This window comes from Anolis carolinensis, chromosome 4, assembly GCF_035594765.1.
Source record: "Anolis carolinensis isolate JA03-04 chromosome 4, rAnoCar3.1.pri, whole genome shotgun sequence".
Taxonomy (NCBI): domain Eukaryota; kingdom Metazoa; phylum Chordata; class Lepidosauria; order Squamata; family Dactyloidae; genus Anolis; species Anolis carolinensis.
The window spans coordinates 31,114,914-31,135,816 of NC_085844.1; the positions used below are offsets into that span (position 1 = coordinate 31,114,914).

General features: G+C 38.3%; 1 protein-coding gene across 3 annotated transcripts; it reads right to left on the reverse strand.

Annotated features, from left to right (window-relative positions):
• Positions 1 to 3,670: 3,670 nt before the first annotated feature.
• cibar1 (CBY1 interacting BAR domain containing 1) lies at positions 3,671 to 20,400 on the reverse strand. Of its 3 annotated transcripts, none has more exons than XM_062980185.1 (8): positions 20,228 to 20,394; positions 17,377 to 17,611; positions 15,527 to 15,595; positions 14,094 to 14,195; positions 7,788 to 7,892; positions 6,220 to 6,333; positions 4,516 to 4,635; positions 3,671 to 4,011 (listed from the first exon to the last, which is right to left on the reverse strand). In XM_062980185.1, the coding sequence occupies exons 1-8, from the start codon at positions 20,257 to 20,259 to the stop codon at positions 3,904 to 3,906; spliced, it is 885 nt and encodes a 294-aa protein (XP_062836255.1). In that variant the 5' UTR covers positions 20,260 to 20,394; the 3' UTR covers positions 3,671 to 3,903. The 3 variants fall into 3 exon arrangements, with proteins under 3 accessions (XP_062836255.1, XP_062836254.1, XP_062836256.1); XM_062980184.1 differs by having other exon boundaries at positions 3,671 to 4,014; positions 20,228 to 20,393; XM_062980186.1 differs by lacking the exon at positions 15,527 to 15,595 and having other exon boundaries at positions 3,671 to 4,014; positions 20,228 to 20,400.
• Positions 20,401 to 20,903: the final 503 nt, after the last annotated feature.

A 20,903-nucleotide genomic window follows, 5' to 3' on the forward strand; every position in this document is an offset into this window, starting at 1 on the left:
AATAGTCAGTATAGTTCAACCAAAAGTGACTTAATATCATTAAGAATTCACCTGAGTTTAAGCAGTGCAGGGGAGAGTGAGTACCGTTTCATAAATACTTAAATGTGTTTTTAGAGGGGGATAAGAGACCTCACAGTAAAAAAAAAAAATTCATAAAATCAGCCATCTTTATAACACTGATAAGGCAATGTAGATGTTCCAATAAAAGGGAAAAAATATTGTCGCAAATCTCCATACCATTGAATTAAATATAGGTTCAGTGTCTATAATAGAAATTTTCTAATGATGAAGGCATATTCATCCAGCATACTGTTGTTTAGTCCATTATTTTGTATTGCAAATCATGTCTGACAGGTCTGCGTGTTTTAATTAAGCAGAATGATTATATAATAAAGCTAAGCTAAACTGTATTCCTTATTGCCCATTTATGGCAAAGAATGAAGGTGGTTATTCTCTGGGTTAGAGGAGAACACACACAACTTGGGTTTCTTCCACCACTGTCCAGAGACAGGTGGAAAGAACAATTGTCTGAAACGGGCTTTGTTTACACCTCCTTTTCAACCATCTTAAGCGACCAGTTCTTTCTCCTGCCTGTGCCCGGAGTCTTTTCTGGATGTATTTCTGGCTTGCCTCTGGCTTGCCCAATTAGATCTATAATCTTTTTGCTTTCTTTCCCTCTCATTTCATAAATAGGATTATTTGCAAAGCCTCCTCCTGGGACCTACTCATTAGAAGCCCCAGTCCTCCAAAGAAGATTTTGATAAGGCTGTCTTCTGCTCATAGTAGCAAAAAGAAAGCAGAATCTCATATTCATTACTCTGAAGATTCAGATTGTGATTCCAGTATTCATTTCCTACCCCATGGATGTTATTGCTAAGAAGGGAGGAATGGTTGGAATCAGGTTACCTGTTGTGAATTCATTTGGCACCTTCTTGGTTTCAGGGCCTTGGCCCAAAAGAAGGCTTTTGCAAGGAGGCCAAGGAAAAGCAAACTGAGGACTTCTTAAAAGAAGGCCCTTTAAGCCTTGGCAATCATTGCTTCATCAGCTAGTTCACTAGTTATGCATGCCATTCTGTTGTGAGTTGAGCACATACTATAGGTGGAAAACTTGGATTACAAACCCTTGCATAATTTTTCCAAGATTTACAGGGCACTTCAATTTGTGGCAGGTGTTACCCCAGACTTCCTTAGTTTCACAGCAATATCTATAGGGTTATATGGTGGCTAGATGCACTACATTACTTAAGCATTGGGAGGTGAGTGCACATTCTAGGGCTAAATTGTTTGGGAATGATATCTTTAAAAAGCATTCTTGTAGAGACTAGGGACAAGAAGCAGGAAATAACTGTTATGACCAAGAAAGGGGATAGAAGCGCTTAATCTAATAAGGGGCCCTTTTAGTCATTTTCCTTGCCTGACATGGTTTTAATAGTTCAAGGGATCTTTGTTTCTTCAGGCCTGCCTGGCCTAGATCCAAATCCCCAAGGCCATTTACCTGCCCTAAACTTTAGACTCTGGTCGCCCAAAGTCTGAAACGAGTTGAAGACAAATAACAATCCTAATTATCTTGACTATCTGATCAGCCAGGAGGAGGCCCCCACTTCCCATTGTAATACTGGTAAGTTTATGTTGGCTAAAATTGTTCATTTTAAATATTGTAAATATTGTAGTGTATATTACATTGTAGTTTGTCTCCCCCCCCCCCCCCCAAATCTATAGTCCAGAAGTCTGAGGGACTGTGAACCGGCCCTCCGCTTAAAAAGTGTAATGATCCCTGCCCTAAAGGATGGAGGTTGACAGCAGTTCTGAAGTTGAGATGCCTCCAGCAGAGGGCATGATTTTCTTGGGAAAGCTGGGCTCTAACAACTACAGAGATGGATCTTGTAGTCTGGCACAGTTTGGCAATGGTCATGCTGACCTGCACACTGGAGGTATTGCTTGTTTCTCTGGACTTTGCAGAAGCATATCTGCCAAGACTGGAATCCTCAAGGTGGCTATTCCGACCTGTCTAATCTTTAGAAGCGCTCTCCATTTGGAGAGCCCCCTAATATCACACAAAGTATAAATGTCATTCTGGATTGAGCTTATTGGCAGGGAAGATTGGTTCAAGGACTTGGAGGTCACAGCATGAATTGGAGCTGAGTGGCCCATCTAGTTCTCCACTTTGCCACATTATTCAAGGGGAAACATCTACTGGTCCCCACAGACAGCACAACCACACAAACATTAAAAATATAGGAGATCAAGTCTTTCTCACGTTACAGGAAGACGTCTCCTGTTCCAACAGTCTGAGAGAACAGTCCTTTTCAGTGCGAAATGTCCAGGGAATCATCAATTTCTAGGCAGAAGCTTATGACTGGGGAACATGGTTATTTTCTCAGCATGATAGCAGGATCAGATTCTGTGCAGTGGATACGTTTGTGTTGCTGACAAATCCCAAGAGCCACAGAATCCTCACCAGGCTTCCCTGTTCAGGCACAAAGGGCAAGGATGCTCGATAGTGTCAGTGGCACAGGGTCTTGTGTTTGACTTCCCCCTTTCTCATATCCAGGCTGGTTAGGAAGAAGTCTCAAATCATTCTCACTGTGCCTTCTTGACTCGGGAGACTGGTTTTCTGCCCTGACAGCCAATGTCACTGTCCTGAACACCAGGACTTGTTAATGCAGGAACCCCTTCAACATTCAGATGCGACTTGCTTCCAGTCAGGCACATGGAGGTTTAACAGAAATCAGAAAAATTGGTTATGTCAATTCTATGATCAGCATAGATCTTTCTTGCCAGAGGCTGGCAACTGTAAATTTTTAAGGTCACATAGAAACTATTAATGGTATAAATCAAATTACCTTCGAAGTCCACTATATTTTTTGTTTTGCATCTCCTGGCTTTCCAGAGAAAGGTCTGGATTTAGGTCTGAGTCTTAATACATGAAATTGACAACTTGCATTGGTCTTATCTGCAGCTTTGCCATGGGACCCCATTTTCTTCTCCCCCCATGTTTAGCAGTTTCTTAGGAACATATCCCCTCCACTTAGGGACTGTTTTCCATCATGAACACAAAGAATGCCACATTTAGTACTTATTGTGAAGGTACCTTCTGGGTAATTGAGAGGTTGAATCCACCCTTTCCCAGCATAACTGCTCACGTTTTGGTTCTAAGATGCAATGGCTTCTTTACTTTTCCTGTTTTATTGTTTCTCTGGGTTGTCTGCATTCAGGTTTGCTAATAAGTGAACTGGTCTCTAAGAAGAGGAATCAGTCTATTTTCAAGTGTTACAAGGCATCGTTGTTCCTCCTGCCTTGCGAGAAACATAACTTGTGTGGAAATCTACTCTTGGAATTACCCTTCACAAGTACCCAATATGGATTTTTCATCAGCTGCTGAACTGACTTCCATAATCAAACTCTGCAAGAAACAAATGAAGATGTAGAAATGATACATAGTCTTATAAATTTTAAAGGAAACTAGAGAATTGTTCCTTTCTATGTGTGTGTGTTTTTTAAAAAAGAAAAAAAAAGAATACCAATACTCTGAAAACACATCTCTCCACATGCTGGATTGAAACTTCCAGTATTTCTCACAATTGGCCAAGTTAGTTAGGGTTGTGGTCCAATATCCTATGTAAAGCCACACTATTCCCTCTCTCTACTCCTATCATAAACCCAAACTTGCTGACTCACTTATGTAGATTTATTAAAGAATCATTAATACAACTTACATTTAGTATTTAAGGCAATAATCCCTTTAAATGTCAAGTCATCAAGAAATTGCAAGTTGGCCAAGTAACAAATGTCTTTCTTAAAGTAGGCAGTTCTTTAAATTGAAATATAATTGGCGGACTATGATAGCTAAATAACAAGCATCAATACAATACAAATGCAGTGAAAACATTCTGGTGACAAATACTATCTTTCATCCTTGGTGCTTTCTAGTTCCTCATCTTCATCCTCATCTTCATAGTCATAATCCTCATCATCCTCTTCTTCATCCTTTTTCAACCGATTCCTTGAAATCTGCTACCAGAGAATGTAACAAATCAGAGTATTTTGATAATTACGTTAAAGAGAAAATAGAATTAAGCTTTATAAAAGCAGTTACTTTGCATTTTGAAAACCTAGTACCTTACATTGAAAACAAGGTTTTTGAAGAAAGGAAAAATGTGGTCTATTGGTAGAAAACAATCATATTAAAGGGGCTGGAGAGCCTGTGGACAGCATGAAGTCCATGTCTGAATTTCATATGGCCTCCTACCTCATCCTTGAAGAAGCAAGGAAAGAACATTCTCTGCCCCGAGAGAGAAAGCAAAAATACTTTGAAAGCAGAGATCAAAGGATCAATGAAAATAGCTGTCTTGGTTATGGGAGTATGGAAACACATTTACCCTGATGTTAGGGCAGCTAGATATGCAAAACATCTTTTGAGCATTCCTGTGTTTAGAGTTCACTTTAAGAAACAAGAGCCAGCTTATATTCTTGAGTCAATTCAAAGAATGTAACATAGTAAAGTATTCAAGCTACCTGAACAATTCCAGTGCAATGTTTGGAAGAACTAGTTCTCTGAAGAGGAGACTTTGAATTGGCACGTACAATGTCCAAACGTGACTGATGATCTGGTGGATATAGTGAACTCCGAAACACCTGTTCAAACAAGTTTTCATTCAGAATATACATTAAACTAGTGGTTTTAAAATATTATATATTACATGAATCATTTCTGCATCACTTTTCTTTCCATATCCTTATATTTAAAGAAGTTTTAAAAAACTAAAATAATGGCTTCTGAAATGTCCTTCAAAGGACATCCTAATTTGTATTGCTACAGGGTGTATCCAATAGGCAAATGAACAGCTTCTGTTACCAGGAGGGATTTGGGTGGATTGAACAACCTCCAGAACAAATTTGGATTGGAAAAGCAAAGGTTAGGAGGAACCAGTTTGTTATGCGTGCAGTAGTGTCTTGGGTATCCGAGATAAAGGGGTGGGCCTAATCTTGGATAACTGAACTCCTCGGATAAGGCGAGGGCTCGCCGAGGGACGTCTCCCTGGATCTCCCTCGGCCAGGCCCTTGCTGGAGGAAAGAGTTTCCTCCAGCAAGGGCTTGGCCGAGGAAAACCCGCGGCATGGATTTCCCTCGGCCAGGCCCTTGCTGGAATCCTCCAGCAAGGGCCTGGCCGAGGGAGATCCAGGGAGACGTCCCTCGCGAGCCCTCACCCCTTGGGAAGCACGAGCGCTGCTAGCAGCGATCACGGGGCGCTTCCTTCTCCTCCCTCTTCTCTCGAGCTCCCTTCGCTCGAGAGGAGGAAGAGGGAGGGGTGCCCCCGGCGGCGCCACAGATGATACGGAGGCTCAGATTAGCGGGGCTTGGATTACCGAGACTCTACTGTATATGCAGATGTCTGCTGGGGCAATGCTGCATGTACGAGGGTTGAAGGAAAAGTAATGCCTCCATATTCGTTACTTAGGTTTGGATGTGAATATTTTAATCAATCAAACACAGAAATAGTCCTTAGAATGTGCTCTTTAACTATCACTATTCACTTTTCAACATAATCACCAGACAATTGGATACATTTCTGCCAACGATGAACTTTGTTTGTCATGCAATTCAGATGTTCCCACCTCAACATCTTTAAACTTACTCGCCCAACGACGCACAGTACTCACATCAACACAATCACTATAAACAGCTTGCATTCTCTGATGAATCTCCTTTAGAGTGACACCTTCTGCTGTCAAGAATTCAATAACTGCACGTAGCTTAAGTCGCATTGACTGACCATCTGCGCAGGATTCCATACTTCGCACTTTAACAACACAACCATTCAATGCTAAGGCTTTCCGCCAAATGGAACTGTAGAGGAGAGTCTACTGAACAAGCCAGTACCTGCCGCATACCAGTACTGCCATCTGTTGAGGAGCTATGAAGGTGGAGGCATTACTTTTCATTTAACCCTTGTAGTCTTTAGTTTGCTTCAAAATAGTTTTTATTTTAAGCAATCTGATAAGTCACTAAAAGAATACAACCGCATACACTGCTGGCATTCTCAACCATCATGTTTACTAAATGATAGACCAATGGCGTGAAAACTACTGGTGCTACAGAAAGACCTTTGAATTCAATATTGTGTGAAACCGTGCAGAAATACACTTGTCTGGGTTACAGTCATGATGTTTCATAAAAATCTCCAGTGCAACCTTACATACAATACAGCTGGTCTCTTACCTGTAAGTCCTCATTTTCATCAATATTTTGTATACTTTGGAAGGCAGCAGTGTAAATCTCTAAGGCTTTTCCATGGAAGAGCATTTCTATTGTTATAAATTCTGAAAATATGTTCTGAAAACAAGTCAAGGTAAAAAGTGTTAATGTTAGTTGCCATTATTCTCTAGTTACTGATATAGTTTAATGGCAATATGTACATGAATTGTCACAATGTAGAAAAGCTAGCAGGTTGGTTACGTTAAATAAGATTGACATACGGTTTACATATATTAGCCCCTGCACAGTTAGAACACAAGATCTTCTTGTAGGAAGTCATTTCTCCTTCATCTGACACTGAAATCAGCCAGACTAGTGAACTTCTATCCAAGATGGCAAACCCCACTGTAATTTCTGCCCTATGGTAGAAATATTCCCCATTATGAATATACAACTATGGTCTAGTATTTATCTGATAGGGAACATTCAGCCTTCTAGATTTTGATGAACTACTCAACAAATCAAGGCATGCCACCGGAGGTCAACACCTGGAGGGCCAATTTCCCCAGCCCTGGCCTACCTGAAGCTATTATTCTCGGTGAGCTATTACTGCTCAGGTTGTCCAGGTATGTAGAATTTTGTAGAATTAGTATGCTATGTATGATCTGAAAACATTTTAATGGGATTACAAGTCTAAAATTGTAATCAAATAGTCCATGGCTTGCTGCCATTGCCATTGATTTACTGCTGTATTAACTCTTGTTTTATTGTCTTACTGTGTTTTATTATTTTTTTGTATATTGTTCAATGTATTTATGCTGTTGTTTTTTAAATTGTGCTAGTTGGGCCTTGCCTCATGTGAGCTGCTCCGGGTCCCCGTGGGGAGATGGTGGCAGGGTATAAATAAAGTTATTATTATTATTATTATTATTATTATTATTATTATTATTATTAAAAGCCAGACTGCCAATATGCCATGAGTGGAGATGATGGGAGCTTGTGAACCAACCCATCTGGAAGCCATGAGTTTAGGGAAGGCTGTGTTAGCCCCTTCCATTTAGCATAAAGCTGACATTTCATTTTATCTCTGAAGCCCCCGGTGGTGTAGTGGATTAAAGCCTTGTGACTTGAAGGTTGGGTTGCTGATCTGAAAGCTGCCAGGCTCGAATCCCACCCAGGGAGAGCGCGGATGAGCTCCCTCTATCAGCTGCAGCTCTATGCGGGGACATGAGAGAAGCCTCCCACAAGGATGATAAAAACATCAAAACATCCGGGCATCCCCTGGGCAATGTCCTTGCAGATGGCCAATTCTCTCACACCAGAAGCGACTTGCAGTTTCTCAAGTCGCTCCAACACGAAAAAAAATCTGTGCAATGCACTAATGTTCTCTTAGGTGCTCATGAGAAATGCTCTGTGCATATGGATGCATATACATAAACCTCCTTTATGTGAGTAGGCTGGTCCATGCATTTTAACAGATTTAACTGCAAATTGTTCTGACAACCAATCAATTTCAACCAAATAAATTATCTGAATAATATGTATTTTGGATATTGTAAGGCTACTGTTTCATATTCAAACTAAATACAAACCTTTATGTCTTTTATTTTTTGTTTTTCAAAGTTGTCAATGGTTTCTTCCAAATGTCTAGTTGTTCGAGTGGCATCTAGTGAAGCTCTCTGTAATTCACTTTCAGCCTTAAAATGTAAATAATAATTATTTCTTAAATACATGTTAGCTTTTAACTACAGAATTTATTAGGTTGTACTTAAATGGAAATTACAACAATTGTCATTTACCAAAATATAGTATTTATCTACTGAAATATGTTTCCAAGATTTGAGAAACATAACAGGCTTTATGTAATGTATGGAAGTTACAAATACACTTAATTATGTTTGCTATTGTTTTAAGTTAGCTATGAATGCACAATAGAAAGCCAGTAGGATGTTATAGGGAAAACATTAATGAGAAGTTTTCTGGAAATGGGTTTACCTTAAAGATCACATATTTCTTCTTCTTTTTTCTAAGATAATATTTCAGAAATGTAATTAGGTTTTATGTGTATGGATTTGTCCATATGTGAACATTAACCAAAAGAAGCATTCATTCAGAAATTCTCAAGTACAGAAGATTCTCAAATACAGAATATGCTATAGATTCATCTTTCTGCATTAAGTGATCTTAAAGTTAAGAACAGAATAGTGCAAAGAGGGCTTCTGCATAAATCACCAAGATAACTAATAATATATAGTTTAAAGACAGAGGAAGGACGTTTAGAAAGGTGAGAAGGAATTGGGTTGTTCAAGATCAAGCATGCTGTCAGGCTTGGAAGAAAACGAATATGGGATGAGATACTCAAAAAATCTGCTGCAGAACCAATAATATACAACAAAAGAAGAGTAGTGATCATGAAAGAATCTTCGCTAGGAATACTTAACAGGAGAAGAAAATACTCATTCCTCACAGAAGTATTAAAAAAGAGAGAACATCAGATTTTGTTGGGAGAAACCCGAAGGCCTAATGGTCACATATCAAGAATCAAGACATTGGCTGACATCAATAGAAAAAGCCAAGACATTCTATCAAAGATACATGAAAAAGAAAGGTAAGGAGATGGCAGACCCAAATGAGATAGAGGAAGAAAAGGATTGTTCAAACACGGAAGCCGAAGATGAATTCTTACTGGAACTGAAAACTATCAGAGACAAGCGGGAGAAGAAAAAAAAGATTAAGGGAATTCTCCCCAGAAAACTACACCTTGTACACTCCCCCGGCGGGTCGGAAAGGAGAACAAGCAGAGAATGATGAAGATGATGGAACTCAAAATATACTCAAATAACTTAAACGGAATAAATTCAGCATAAAAAAGGAACAGAGTCTTTAATTTGTTAAAAAAAAGGCAGATATGACCTGATTGCAATACAGGAGACACACATTTGTAACAGACATGTTGCACACCTGGTAAATAAAACATTAGGGAAGGAATTCTACTCATCTTCAAATGAGAAAAAAAGAGTAGTAGTAATATATGTAAATGAAAAAATCCCAGCTAATTTGGCTTTTAAAGATTCTGAAGGGAGATTTGTAGCGATTAAAATTGAAATAAGTAATCTTTTATAAAAATTTGTAACATTTATGCCCTGAATGGACCGAAAGTAAATTTTTGTAAAAACCTCCAGGAAAGAATAAGAGAACAAGAATTCGATGAGCTGATATTAATTGGGGACTTTAATGGGGTAATTCCAAAATTCGATAGAACATCAATTAAAACCAAAGACAAGAACGAGAAGGCAGGAAAACTACCACAAATCTTCCTTAAACTCAAAGAAAACTTTCACCTGGAAGATATATGGCGTCTGCAAAACCCAGACAACAGGGATTACACATACTACTCAAATAGACATCAGTCTTGGTCCCGCATTGACATGGTTTGGACTACAAGAATGTTAGCTACAAAAATTAAGAAAATAGAAATATTACCAAGAGTGAACTCAGATCACTGCGCTCTAAAAATTCAAGTCAATGAACATCAAAGACAATATAAATGGAGATTAAAAGATAACCTAATAAAAAGACCCAAAGGATATAGAAAATATTAGGAAACTTCTGAAAGAATATCTGCAACTAAACTATATAGAAGATATACCTAAACAAACAGTGTGGGATGCCTGGAAATCAGTAATGCGGGGCTGTTTAATATCACAGAATCAGGCACAGAATAAATTAAGACTCAAAGATTATAATAAAGTAATGGACGAAATGAGGAAAAAAGAAAAGATGCTTGAAACCTTATCTACAGACAAAACAATAAGTAGAGAGATAGTAATATTTTAAAAAACCTAGAATTGCTAGATAGTGAAAATATTGCCAAATCACTGAAATATATAAACCAAGATTACTTCCAAAATGCCAACAAAATTGGGAAATGGTTGGCAAGAAAAATTCAAAACAAAAGACAAACCCAATATATCACTAAGATTAAAAAAGACGGAAAAGTATTTTATGAAAACAAAACTATAAGTCAACAATTTAGAGACTATTATGAGAAATTATATGCCGCAGAAGAAATCAACAATAATGAAATTGTCTCCTATCTAGGAAAGCTAAAACTAGAAAAACTAACAGATGAACAGAGATTAGACCTAAATAAAGAAATCACGAATGAAGAAATAAACAATGCCATCCGCAATCTACAAAATAACAAGGCCCCAGGACCTGACGGCTTTACGGCAATCTTTTACAAAACTTACAAAGAACTGACTTCACTTCTAAAAGAGATTATGAACGACGCACTGACAAAGCAAAAAATCCCTTAAACATGGGAAGGAGCCAGTATAACGTTAATCCATAAGGAAAACACGGACCCCGAAAACGTTAAAAACTATCACCCAATCACACTATTGAATGTGGATTATAAGATTTTCACATCAATACTGGCAGACAGACTAAAACGTTTTTTGACAAATTGGATAAATGAAGATCAAACCGTTTTTTTTGCCTAACAGACAGTTACGGGACAACATAAGAAATCTCATAAATACAATTGAATACTATGACAAAAATAATGAAAAAGAGTTTGCATTGATGTTTATAGACGCGGCAAAGGCTTTTGATAAAGTAAGCTGGAATTTCGTCTTTAGAACTGTGGAGGAAGTAGATATGGGATATCAATTTATTAATGCAATTAAGGCAATATACAAAAAGCAGGAAGCAAAAATCATAGTAAAGGGCCAAGAAAACTCAGAAATAGTAAAAATGTATAGAGGAACGAGACAAGGCTGTCCCCTATCTCCCTTGCTTTTTATAATGGCATTGGAACTGTTGTTAAAAAACATAAGAGAAGATAAAAATCTAACAGGCATGAAAATAAGAAAGGAAGAATATAAACTGCAGGCATATGAAGACGATCTGGTACTTATAATTGAAAACCCACTAGGCAAAATTCAAATATGAATTAAGAAAGTTGAGGATTTCGGAAAATTAGCAGGCTTCAAACTAAATACAGAGAAAACCAAAATACTAACAAAGAATATGACCAAGGATAGGGTCAAAGAATTAGAGGAAGAATCAAAATAGAGAACAGAGAAGAAGATGAAATACTTAGGGGTCATTATTACTACAAACAATACTAATCTCCTTAAAAACAACTACGAGGATAAATGGAAAAATATCCAAAAATTGGAAATACCTAAATGTCTCACTTCTAGGGAGAATTGCAATTATAAAAATTAATATTTTGCCGAAATTACTGTTCCTCTTTCAGAACCTTTCCATCATATGAAATAACCACTTGTTCAATAAATGGCACAAAGAAATCTCACAATTTATATGGAATGGAAAGAAGCCCAGAATTAAAACAAAAATACTCACAGATAAAAACAAAAGAGGGGGACTAGGGCTGCCAAATATGAGACTGTACTATGAGGCATGCGCCCTTACGTGGATCAAAGATTGAGCAACATTAGAAAGGAAAAAACTACTAGACCTGGAGGGACATGATCTGAGGTTTGGGTGGCATGGATACCTTTGGTACCAAAAAAAGAAAGTGGAAAGAAACTTTAATAATCATTTTATAAGGGCAGCGCTAATTAGAGTTTGGGAGAAACACAAGATGAGATTTTATAATAAAACTCCATTATGGATATCTTGGGTTGAGGCTAAACATAAGAAAGAATTGGGAGACAATAAATGGCTCACATATAAACAAATCATGAAGGCGCAAGATAAAGACCAGACAATAAAGACATATGATGAAATCAAGCCATCGAACCTGAAGATAACCTGGTTCCAATATTACCAAATTAAAGAATGTTATAAAGAAGATAAAGTAAAGGGCTTCATGGTCAAAGAGAATATTCGGGATACAATAATGAAAAAGAAACAAAAAACTATAAAAATATTATATAATCAATTATTAGAGTGGGACACAGAAACAGAACTGATTAAATCCTGCATGATACAATGGGCCAAAGACCTCAACAGGACAATTAAACTTGAGGAATGGGAAAACATGTGGAACAAAAAGCTAAAATACACTGCTTAAATATACTTAAGAGAAAATTGGCTCAAAATGTTTCACAGGTGGTATCTCACCCCTGAGAAGCTGGCAAAATTCTATAGGAACGTATCAAACAAATGCTGGAGATGTGAAACAATGAAAGGTACGTTCCTCCATCAGTGGTGGTTATGTAAGAAAATCCAGAAGTTCTGGGAAGAAGTTAGGAAGAGTATAGAAGAAACCCTCCAGGTCAATATTAAAATGAAACCAGAATACTTCCTCTTGAGTATCACTGACATCAAATTAAACAAAAACCAAGAGAAATTGTTCTTTTATCTAACCATGCCGCTAGAATTATCATAGCCAAAAAATGGAGACAAAAAGAAATACCAGACATACATGAATGGACTACTAAAGTATTTGAGATTATGCAAATGGACATTCTCACAAAAAGAATTATATTAGGACATAAAATAACAGACTGGTCAAGAGTCAAGAACTTCCTAGAGAAGCAATGAACACCATTATAGAATCAATATGAGAAGTCAGTAAGATAATGATACTTATAAACATAAAAGACAGAAGGAGGGGAACTATATAAGATGGATATGAAACATGCCTGAAAGGAATGAATTGGAAGGCAAATACTTTTTTAAAAATATATTTTTCTTCTTTTTTCCCTTTCTCCTTTTTTTCTCATTCTATCTTTCCTATACCCACCATTGTTCTCACTCTTTCTATGTACAGAAACACTTAATAAAAACATTATATAAAAAAAGATCAAGCATGCTGCAGAAAAAACCCCCTCCAAAGATAGCACAAAACTCAGAAGATTAAAAAGTCTAGGAGGCTGACAGTATTATGTTACAGAGGAAACAGAAAGAAAAATGTTGGAAGAAATATCAGTCGGTAGATGCAAAAACTTAGGACTTCAAAGGTTTATGATTACATTAGAAACTAGTGTTGAAAACAACTAATACAAATGGCTGGTGTGATTATAGTGTACTAAGGGAGCTTTTTAGGGAGGAATTTTAAAAGCAAAGAGGGAGTGTGTGTAATGAAGGACAGTAGCATATGGAAGACATTATCATTGCATGCATGGAGGAAACAATGATATGCTTCATTGTTGTTTGACACAACACTATTTTCTTATATTCCAGAGAGAAAGTGAAAGGCTCTATAATTTTATTTGTCAAAAGTTTCAAAAATAAAAAGTGACAGTTGGTATTCCATACACAGTTCATTAAGAATCCAATAATGCTAAAAACATTTTATCTAGTGAAACAAGAAAGAGTAGGAACTGAAAATAATACCAGTCTTTTATGGTTTAACTAGATCAAATGTTTTTAGCAGTATTGGATTTTAATTAACATCAACCAATAACATTTATCTGCACTACAGCAGCCAATAATAATATAGATACAGCTGGTGTACTGTCCACTCACCTAGAAGAATACAAAGAAATATATAAAGTAAAAGTATCAGTGCTAAACTTTTGTGTTTTCTCTAATAGAAGACCCACCTGAGACTGTATTTAGCAGTGAAGGAAAGAATACCAAATTAAGGAAAATGTTTTTTGAGATATTGAAAGTACATAAAGTCATATATACTGGGTTTTATAAGATGTTCAGAGAAATAATTACTGGTTATATTTTTTAAAGAAAAAACTCAACTTTCAACAAAATAGTAGGAAGAAAAGGTTCTAGCCTTTTTCTCAAGAGTCTCACTGGTAGATAATTCCTTCTGAATCAAGTTCATTTGATACAACAGCCACTAACCAATCACAGACTATTTGAAGAGATGATAAGTGGCTGTGAAGGGATTACCTGCACACACACACACACACTGCTGCAAAGGTAAATAATCTACTTGTTACTTAGCAGTATGCAAAAGATACAATAATGTGCCGATCTGATGGATTTCGCTGACGTGTCCTTTCAAGCTGAGACAACTGTTTTGCTTCTCGATTCCTTGCTGTTAACGTTGCTTTGAGATCCTCCTGCAATTATATTCATAAGATAGAATCTGTGTTACAACAGAGAATTTCAGAAGGTATTACTATTGTTATTGTTATTTCTTCTCTTTTTTTCTTTCAAGACTGAGATCCGAATCTACTCACAACCTTTAAAACCATACAATTTAAAAAGGTACAGATTAAAAACGTGTGAGTTCTTGATAACTAATGTACTAATCAATCAACACAGTAAGCATTCAACTTTATCTAATAAAAAGGCACGCACTTAAGACTATTAATCAATTAGATTATATATTACAGCCAAACATTACTGCTTCCAAATTAAACATACCTGCATTAAAAAACTGGGCAATTACAAGCATCACATAAAAGCAATTAAAAAGGTAAAGGTTTCCCCTGACGTTAAGTACAGTCATGCCTGACTCTGGGGGTTGGTGCTCATCTCTATTTCTAAGCCGAAGAGCCGGCGTTGTCTGTAGACACCTCCAAGGTCATGTAGCCGGCATGACTGCATGGAGCGCCGTTACCTTCCCGCCGGAGCAGCACCTATTGATCTACTCACATTGGCATGTTTTTGAACTGCTAGGTTGGCAGGAGCTGGAGCTAACAGCGGCCGCTCCTGCTGCTCCCGGGGTTTGAATCTGGGACCTTTTGGTCTGCAAGTTCAGCAGCTCAGCGCTTTAACACACTTCGCCACCGGGGCTCCTATATAAAAGCAATAGCCCCTTCCTATTGATGTTCTCCAGCAACTAGTATTTAAAAATGTATTCACTGACATATTTTTACTTATTTGTCAGATCCCTTTTTATGACAGTCTAGATTAATGAAAACATGTCACTCACGTAGGCCCTTTTATCTTATTACGGTGCAAGCTAGCCATCCTGGTAGTCTCTATTCAATCACAATTTAGTGCAAGTAAGGAAACAACTGTGATCACGAGGAAATGAAACTATGATTTTATGTTAATTTAATATTTCAGTGATATAATGCTGGTAATGTTAGTTTCATAGTTGGAAACCAAGAAATTCGTTAACTAAGAGCTTTCTGGATTAATTTGCTTGTACTTCAAATGATCTCTATTACCCATTTGTTTGTTTTATATTAAGTAACATACAATAACAAAATGTATCCATTGTATAAAAGCAGGCCTGGCTCTTTTGAATTCTATGCCATTCAGCTTCAGTGGATGAGACCAGGTCCATGTCTGGAAAATGTAATGAAATGCTCTGTTCACAGATACCAGAACTGATTTATTTGATGTTTTTATACTTAAAACAATGCTTAGATATTTGGAGATGTCTTCTCTGAAAGGAACTACCTTAAATATACATAGGAAAATAAAATTCATCACCTACTCTTTTAAGTTTTATGATTGTCCCATAACATTTCAGAGGCTCAACTACTTTAGCTTCAAGTCTTTCTACCTGTAAGAAGAAGTGATGAACAATAATTTTAACAAATCATCTTGACTATGAAACTTTTATATCAGGGAAACTGACAAAACAATTAATGGTTGAAGAATACCTAAAGTTCTGTGTAAGGAAATCCAAACTGGCTCTCAGTATGACACATATTAAATCTGTGCATTTTGTTACTGAAGGTACAGTTGATCAATGTTTAAGTAATATATTAAATTGCAAAACAACTGAAGTGTCAGGAAAAACACCTTTTTATAATGCTGAGGAAATATGTATTAATATACAATGATGATGATAAATTGATTTATTACCCGCCTCTCCCAGTGGCTTAAGGCAGGGTACAACAAAGTCAAAAACACATAAACATAAAATATATACAATTAATTACACAGATAAAAACATAAACATATATAAAACTTGCACCAAACATAGCTACAGAATTAACCCAGAGTCCCCGTTGGGGAGATGGTGGCGGGGTATAAATAAAGTTTATTATTATTATTATTATTATTATTAACATATTGCAATAGAATATATACAATGTAATATATAAAAGTAACATGTAGAAGGAGAACTATGCTTAATAGTTTCTCATTTCTTTTTCCATTAATCCATCAAAATCAAATAACCAGGACTTTAAGATGCAACATACTATTAGCTTCATCAACTGTGCCAGTTAATGTATTATGATCAAAGTTTGATTTGTGTAGATACTGCAAAATTCAAAAATACCTTGTCATTAGTAGGAGAAAAAGCAATTACTGTATCTTAAAGAGGAGCCCCTGATGGCGCAGTGGATTAAACTGCTGAGTTGCTGAACTTACTGACCGAAAGGTCGGCGGTTTGAATCCAGGGAGCGGAGTGAACTCCCGCTGTCAGCTCCAGCTTCTACCAACCTAGCAGTTTGAAAACATGTAAATGTGAGTAGATCAATAGACATCACTTCGGTGAGAAGGTAACGGCGCTCCATGCCATCATGCTGGCCACATGACCTTGAAGGGGTCTACAGATAATGCCGGCTCTTCAGCTTAGAAATGGAGATGAGCACTAACCCGCTAGACTAGACTTCATGTCAGGGGGAAACCTTTACCTTATATCTTAAAGAATTTGCTGTAGTTGGTTTATTAACAGATCTTGTTGTTTCCTAGGGTTGGATCCAGAATAACACAGAAATCAACATTAAAAGCTAGTCAACTTGCCCATTAATGTGTGTATATTGTAATGGAAACCCATCAACCAGTAAGATGGAGCCCTTCACACTCACCCATTTCTTCTGGCAAATATTGGGGTGTTGTAACAGGGACTTTATTGTACAAATTGAAGTCTTTTTTTCTTTTGCAATGCTGAATGTATCATATAGCTAACCACCTTTGATTCCACCTGTTTAGTCTAAATTGCTTTTTTTCGTGTCAGGAATGACTTGAAAAACTGCAAGTGGCTTCTGGTGTGAGAGAATTGGCCATCTGCAAGGACATTGCCCAGGGACGCCTGGATGTTTTGATGTTTTACCATCCATGTGGGAGGCTTATCTCATGTTCCCGCATGGAGCTGGAGCTGATAGAGGGAGCTCATCCGCGCTCTCCCCAGGTTGGATTCGAACCAGCAACCTTCAGGTCAGCAACCCAACCTTCAAGTCATCAGTCCTGCCAGCACAAGGGTTTAACCCACTGTGCCACTGGGGGCTTCTAGCCCCCGGTCTAAACTGCTTAAAGGTACGCACTGAAAAAATAGGCAGTAATTTAAGGTATTAATATTCTACAACAAAGTGCACAAATGAAATCATATACCTCTGCCTGGCGATAATCCTGAAGTTTGGAAAACTCATTTGCAAAATTTTTCAGCCCAAGCTTTAAATTTGGAGTCTCTGTAGCTGCGTATGCATGTATCTCATTTACTAGAAGATCTGCTTTGTCTCGTAGTCTGGCAGTTTTTCGTACATATCCTGCAAATATTTGACACAGTTCTCCAAAATGTTTTTCCACATTAGTTACAGCTTCTCGTGCTTGTTTTGTCTGATTGTCCCTAGACAGAAAAAGTTAAAACAGAAAGGTCAGAGAACATGTCATCAGGCTACAAAGTTGACAATACCTGCAGTTAGTTTAATCTTTGCTTGTTTAAAGTGAAGTAACAACAGACATTTAGATATAAAATGTACCCTATTAATAATGGATCTAGCTGAATAATAGTCTTTTAGGTACATATATATTTTAATGAGAAGTACTACTAGTAGAAAAATCACTTTTCAAGGAATGCCTCATTCTGCATTCATATTATCAATGACAAATGTATTCCCTTAAGGGAAACATGTGAAAATATTTCATTTTGTCCTACAAAGCCTTGTGCGGAAGGACAGGTTGAAAGTGTTTCTTGGAATCATCCACTGAACTTCAATCTACAATTTCTATGTCTAAAATCGTATTTACAGTGGGACGGTGGTATCTGCTGGGGATCCTCTGTTGATACCAAAATCCATGAATAATTGGATTTAATTGGATAATAATCCATGAATAACCCCATTGTATTGAATGATGTAGTAAAATATTCTCCCATAAATAAAATCAAGGGAGGAGGATATTTTCAAACTATGTATGGTTGAATCCGTAGTTAAGAAATCTGTATATGGAGGGCTGACCCTACCAGCTCTTTGTGTACTTTTGTCTGTAATTCATTGACTAGATTGACTATTGGTGTTATTATATTCTCTATAAGAATTTTATAGAACACATTTAAAATTGAAAGGCATACCATGTACCACTGAAACAAAATCCTTAAAATATAAGTATGTAGTTAAAAGAGCATAGAATGAAACACCTGACTGATCCAAATTACTCAAAATATAACCCAGTTCACTGGATGGTTTCCCACTGGCAAGATGTTTACACTGCTATCAGATTTTCAAGCTTTGAGTTCTATGCAATAGTTGTGCATCTTCCACAGGGAGAACTGTATGGAGTTATCTAGGTTAATTCTAGGAAGAAAGGGGGTAACAGCATCAAAGACCATTTCGGCTTGCCTATTCTGAAGGGGGTATTACTAGATCTGGAGAACGTGGGAGAGATTTAAGCAATAAGCTGCCCAGAAAATGTGGCTGTGTTTCCAGTATATGTCCCAAAACACAAGAATGGCAAACCTGCAATCCTGAGGATGAACACTTTTAAAGGTAGTGATGATATACTGAAATATTTCCAGCTTCCTGTAGATTGCTTTTTTGGTGTCAGAAGTGACTTGAGAAACTGCAAGTCACTTTTGGTGAGAGAATTGGCTGTCTGAAAGGACGTTGCCCAGGGGACACCCAGATGTTTTACCATCCTGTGGGAGGCTTCTCTCATGTCCCCACATGGGAAGCTGGAGCTGACAGATGAGAGCTCACCCTGCTCCCCAGATTTGAACTGCAGACCTTTTGTTCAGCAGTCCTGCTGGCATAAGGGCTTAACCCAATTGTGCCACATGGGGCTCCTGTGGATTGCTGAAAGAACGTGAATTTCTGGAAGGTCTCAGAATGCACTGAGAGTGCCTCTACACTGTAGAATTAATGCAGTTTGGGCACTTTTAATTGCCATGCCTCAGTAGTATAGAATCCTGGGAGTTGTGGTTTGGTGAGGCACCGTCCTTCTTTGGCAGAGAAGGCTCAAGAACCTGTAAAACTACAACTCCCAAGATTCCATAGCATTACGTCATGACAGTTAAAAGCGATGTCAAATTGCTTTAAATCTTGTTTTACAAAGCCTTGAGTCTTCTCTGCCTTTGGTGCCTCCAAACTACATATCCCAAGATTCCACAGCCTTGAGCCATGGCAGTGAAAGTGGAATCCAGCAGCATTAATTCTATAGTGTAGATGCACCCTAATAGAGTTGGAGCAAAGAAGTGTCTTCTGCATTATGTTCACTGAAAAGGTGCTGGTCTTGGCCTATAAAGACCTAAACGGTTCTGGTCCAATTTACCTGTTTGAATACATCTCCTCCTATGAGCCAACAAGAGCTTTAAGATCAGCTGGGGAGGCCCTGTTCTCAATCCCACCTTCTTCGATGGGGGATTGGTGGGGACAAGAGCCTTCTCAGTGGTGGCCCCTCAGTTGTGGAACTCCCTTCCCAGTGACATTAGACTGGCTCTATCTCTCCTGGCTTTAAAAAAAGGTTGACTCTTTACACAAGCGTTTGAAGAAGACATTATGGATTTCGAAACAGTCTGAATAAGAATTATGAGGAAGGATTACAGATAAATGGAATTTTGCACTTTATGTTTTAAATCTCTGGGTTGTTGTGTGTTTTCCAGGCTGTATGGCCATGTTCCAGAAGCATTCTGAGGTTTCGCCCACATCTATGGCAGGCATCCTCAGAGGTTGTGAGATATAGCCGCCTTGAGTCCCCTCCGGGGTGAGAAAAGCGGGGTAAAAATGTCGGGGGGAAAACCCCCCCCCCCCAAAAAACAAAAAAACCCCGAACTCAAGTGATGGAGGCAAGCCTTCACCGCGCATGCGCATACAAGACGTGACTCCCTCGCAGGCCTGAAGGCCGACAGACTTCTTTGGGTCTCTCGGATACAAACCCTCCCCAGCCTAAACTGACGCCCCGTATCCCTTCCACTCGAAGAGGCCCGGCCCCCTGCCTTCTAGCTGTTCCCTTTCTACGGAGCGCTTACCGGGCATCCAGCCCTCGGCCCAGCATCAACATGGCGGCAGCAACAGCAACAGCAGCCAAGGCAGCGCGAGGGCGACCGTTCGGCAAAAGAGCCAGGCGCGCGCTGGCTGGGCTGCCAGACCGTTCCCATGGAAACCGAGCAGCGCCGCCTCCGCGAGGCGAGGCCTAGGCCCCCTTCCAAGCCTCCCACGCAGCCTCCCTTCCTCTGTTTATGGCTTCGTTTTAAACTGTCGTTTTTGTTATATATATACTGCCTTCTCTGGTTAAAGCCTTCTCTGTCTCATCTCAAAACAAAATATTACAAACAATCCTCTCAGGAGTGTCCTAGGCTGCAGTTTGACACCACTTTAACTGCCATGACTTAATACTATGAAATCATGGGAGCTGTAGTTTTACAAAGTCTTTAGCTTTTTCTGCCAAAGAATGCTGGGGCCTCACCAAACTACAACTCCCATGATTACATAGCATCGAGGCATGTCAGTTCAAGTTGCTTCAGATGTCATTCATTCAACAGTGTGGAGCAAATTTGGGCCCTCCAAGTGTTTTGGATTCCAACTCACAATTTCAAACAGCCTTCAAGTGTTAGGAATTGTGGGGGTTAAAGTTCCAAGACACCTGAATGGCTGAATTGTTGGAAATGACAATCATCTTCAAGGCTTCTATATAATGTGTGTTCA

Bases quoted from the DNA above. Each gene is read 5' to 3' on its own strand.
- cibar1 (XM_062980184.1), bottom strand. From the start codon at position 20,259: ATGTTGATGCTGGGCCGAGGGCTGGATGCCCG. The intron at 14,196-15,526 runs GTAGGTGATGAA...ATATAATTGCAG, and splicing joins CAATCATAAAACTTAAAAGA to GAGGATCTCAAAGCAACGTT. The intron at 7,893-14,093 runs GTATCTTTTGCA...TTACATTTTAAG, and splicing joins CATCAGATCGGCACATTATT to GCTGAAAGTGAATTACAGAG.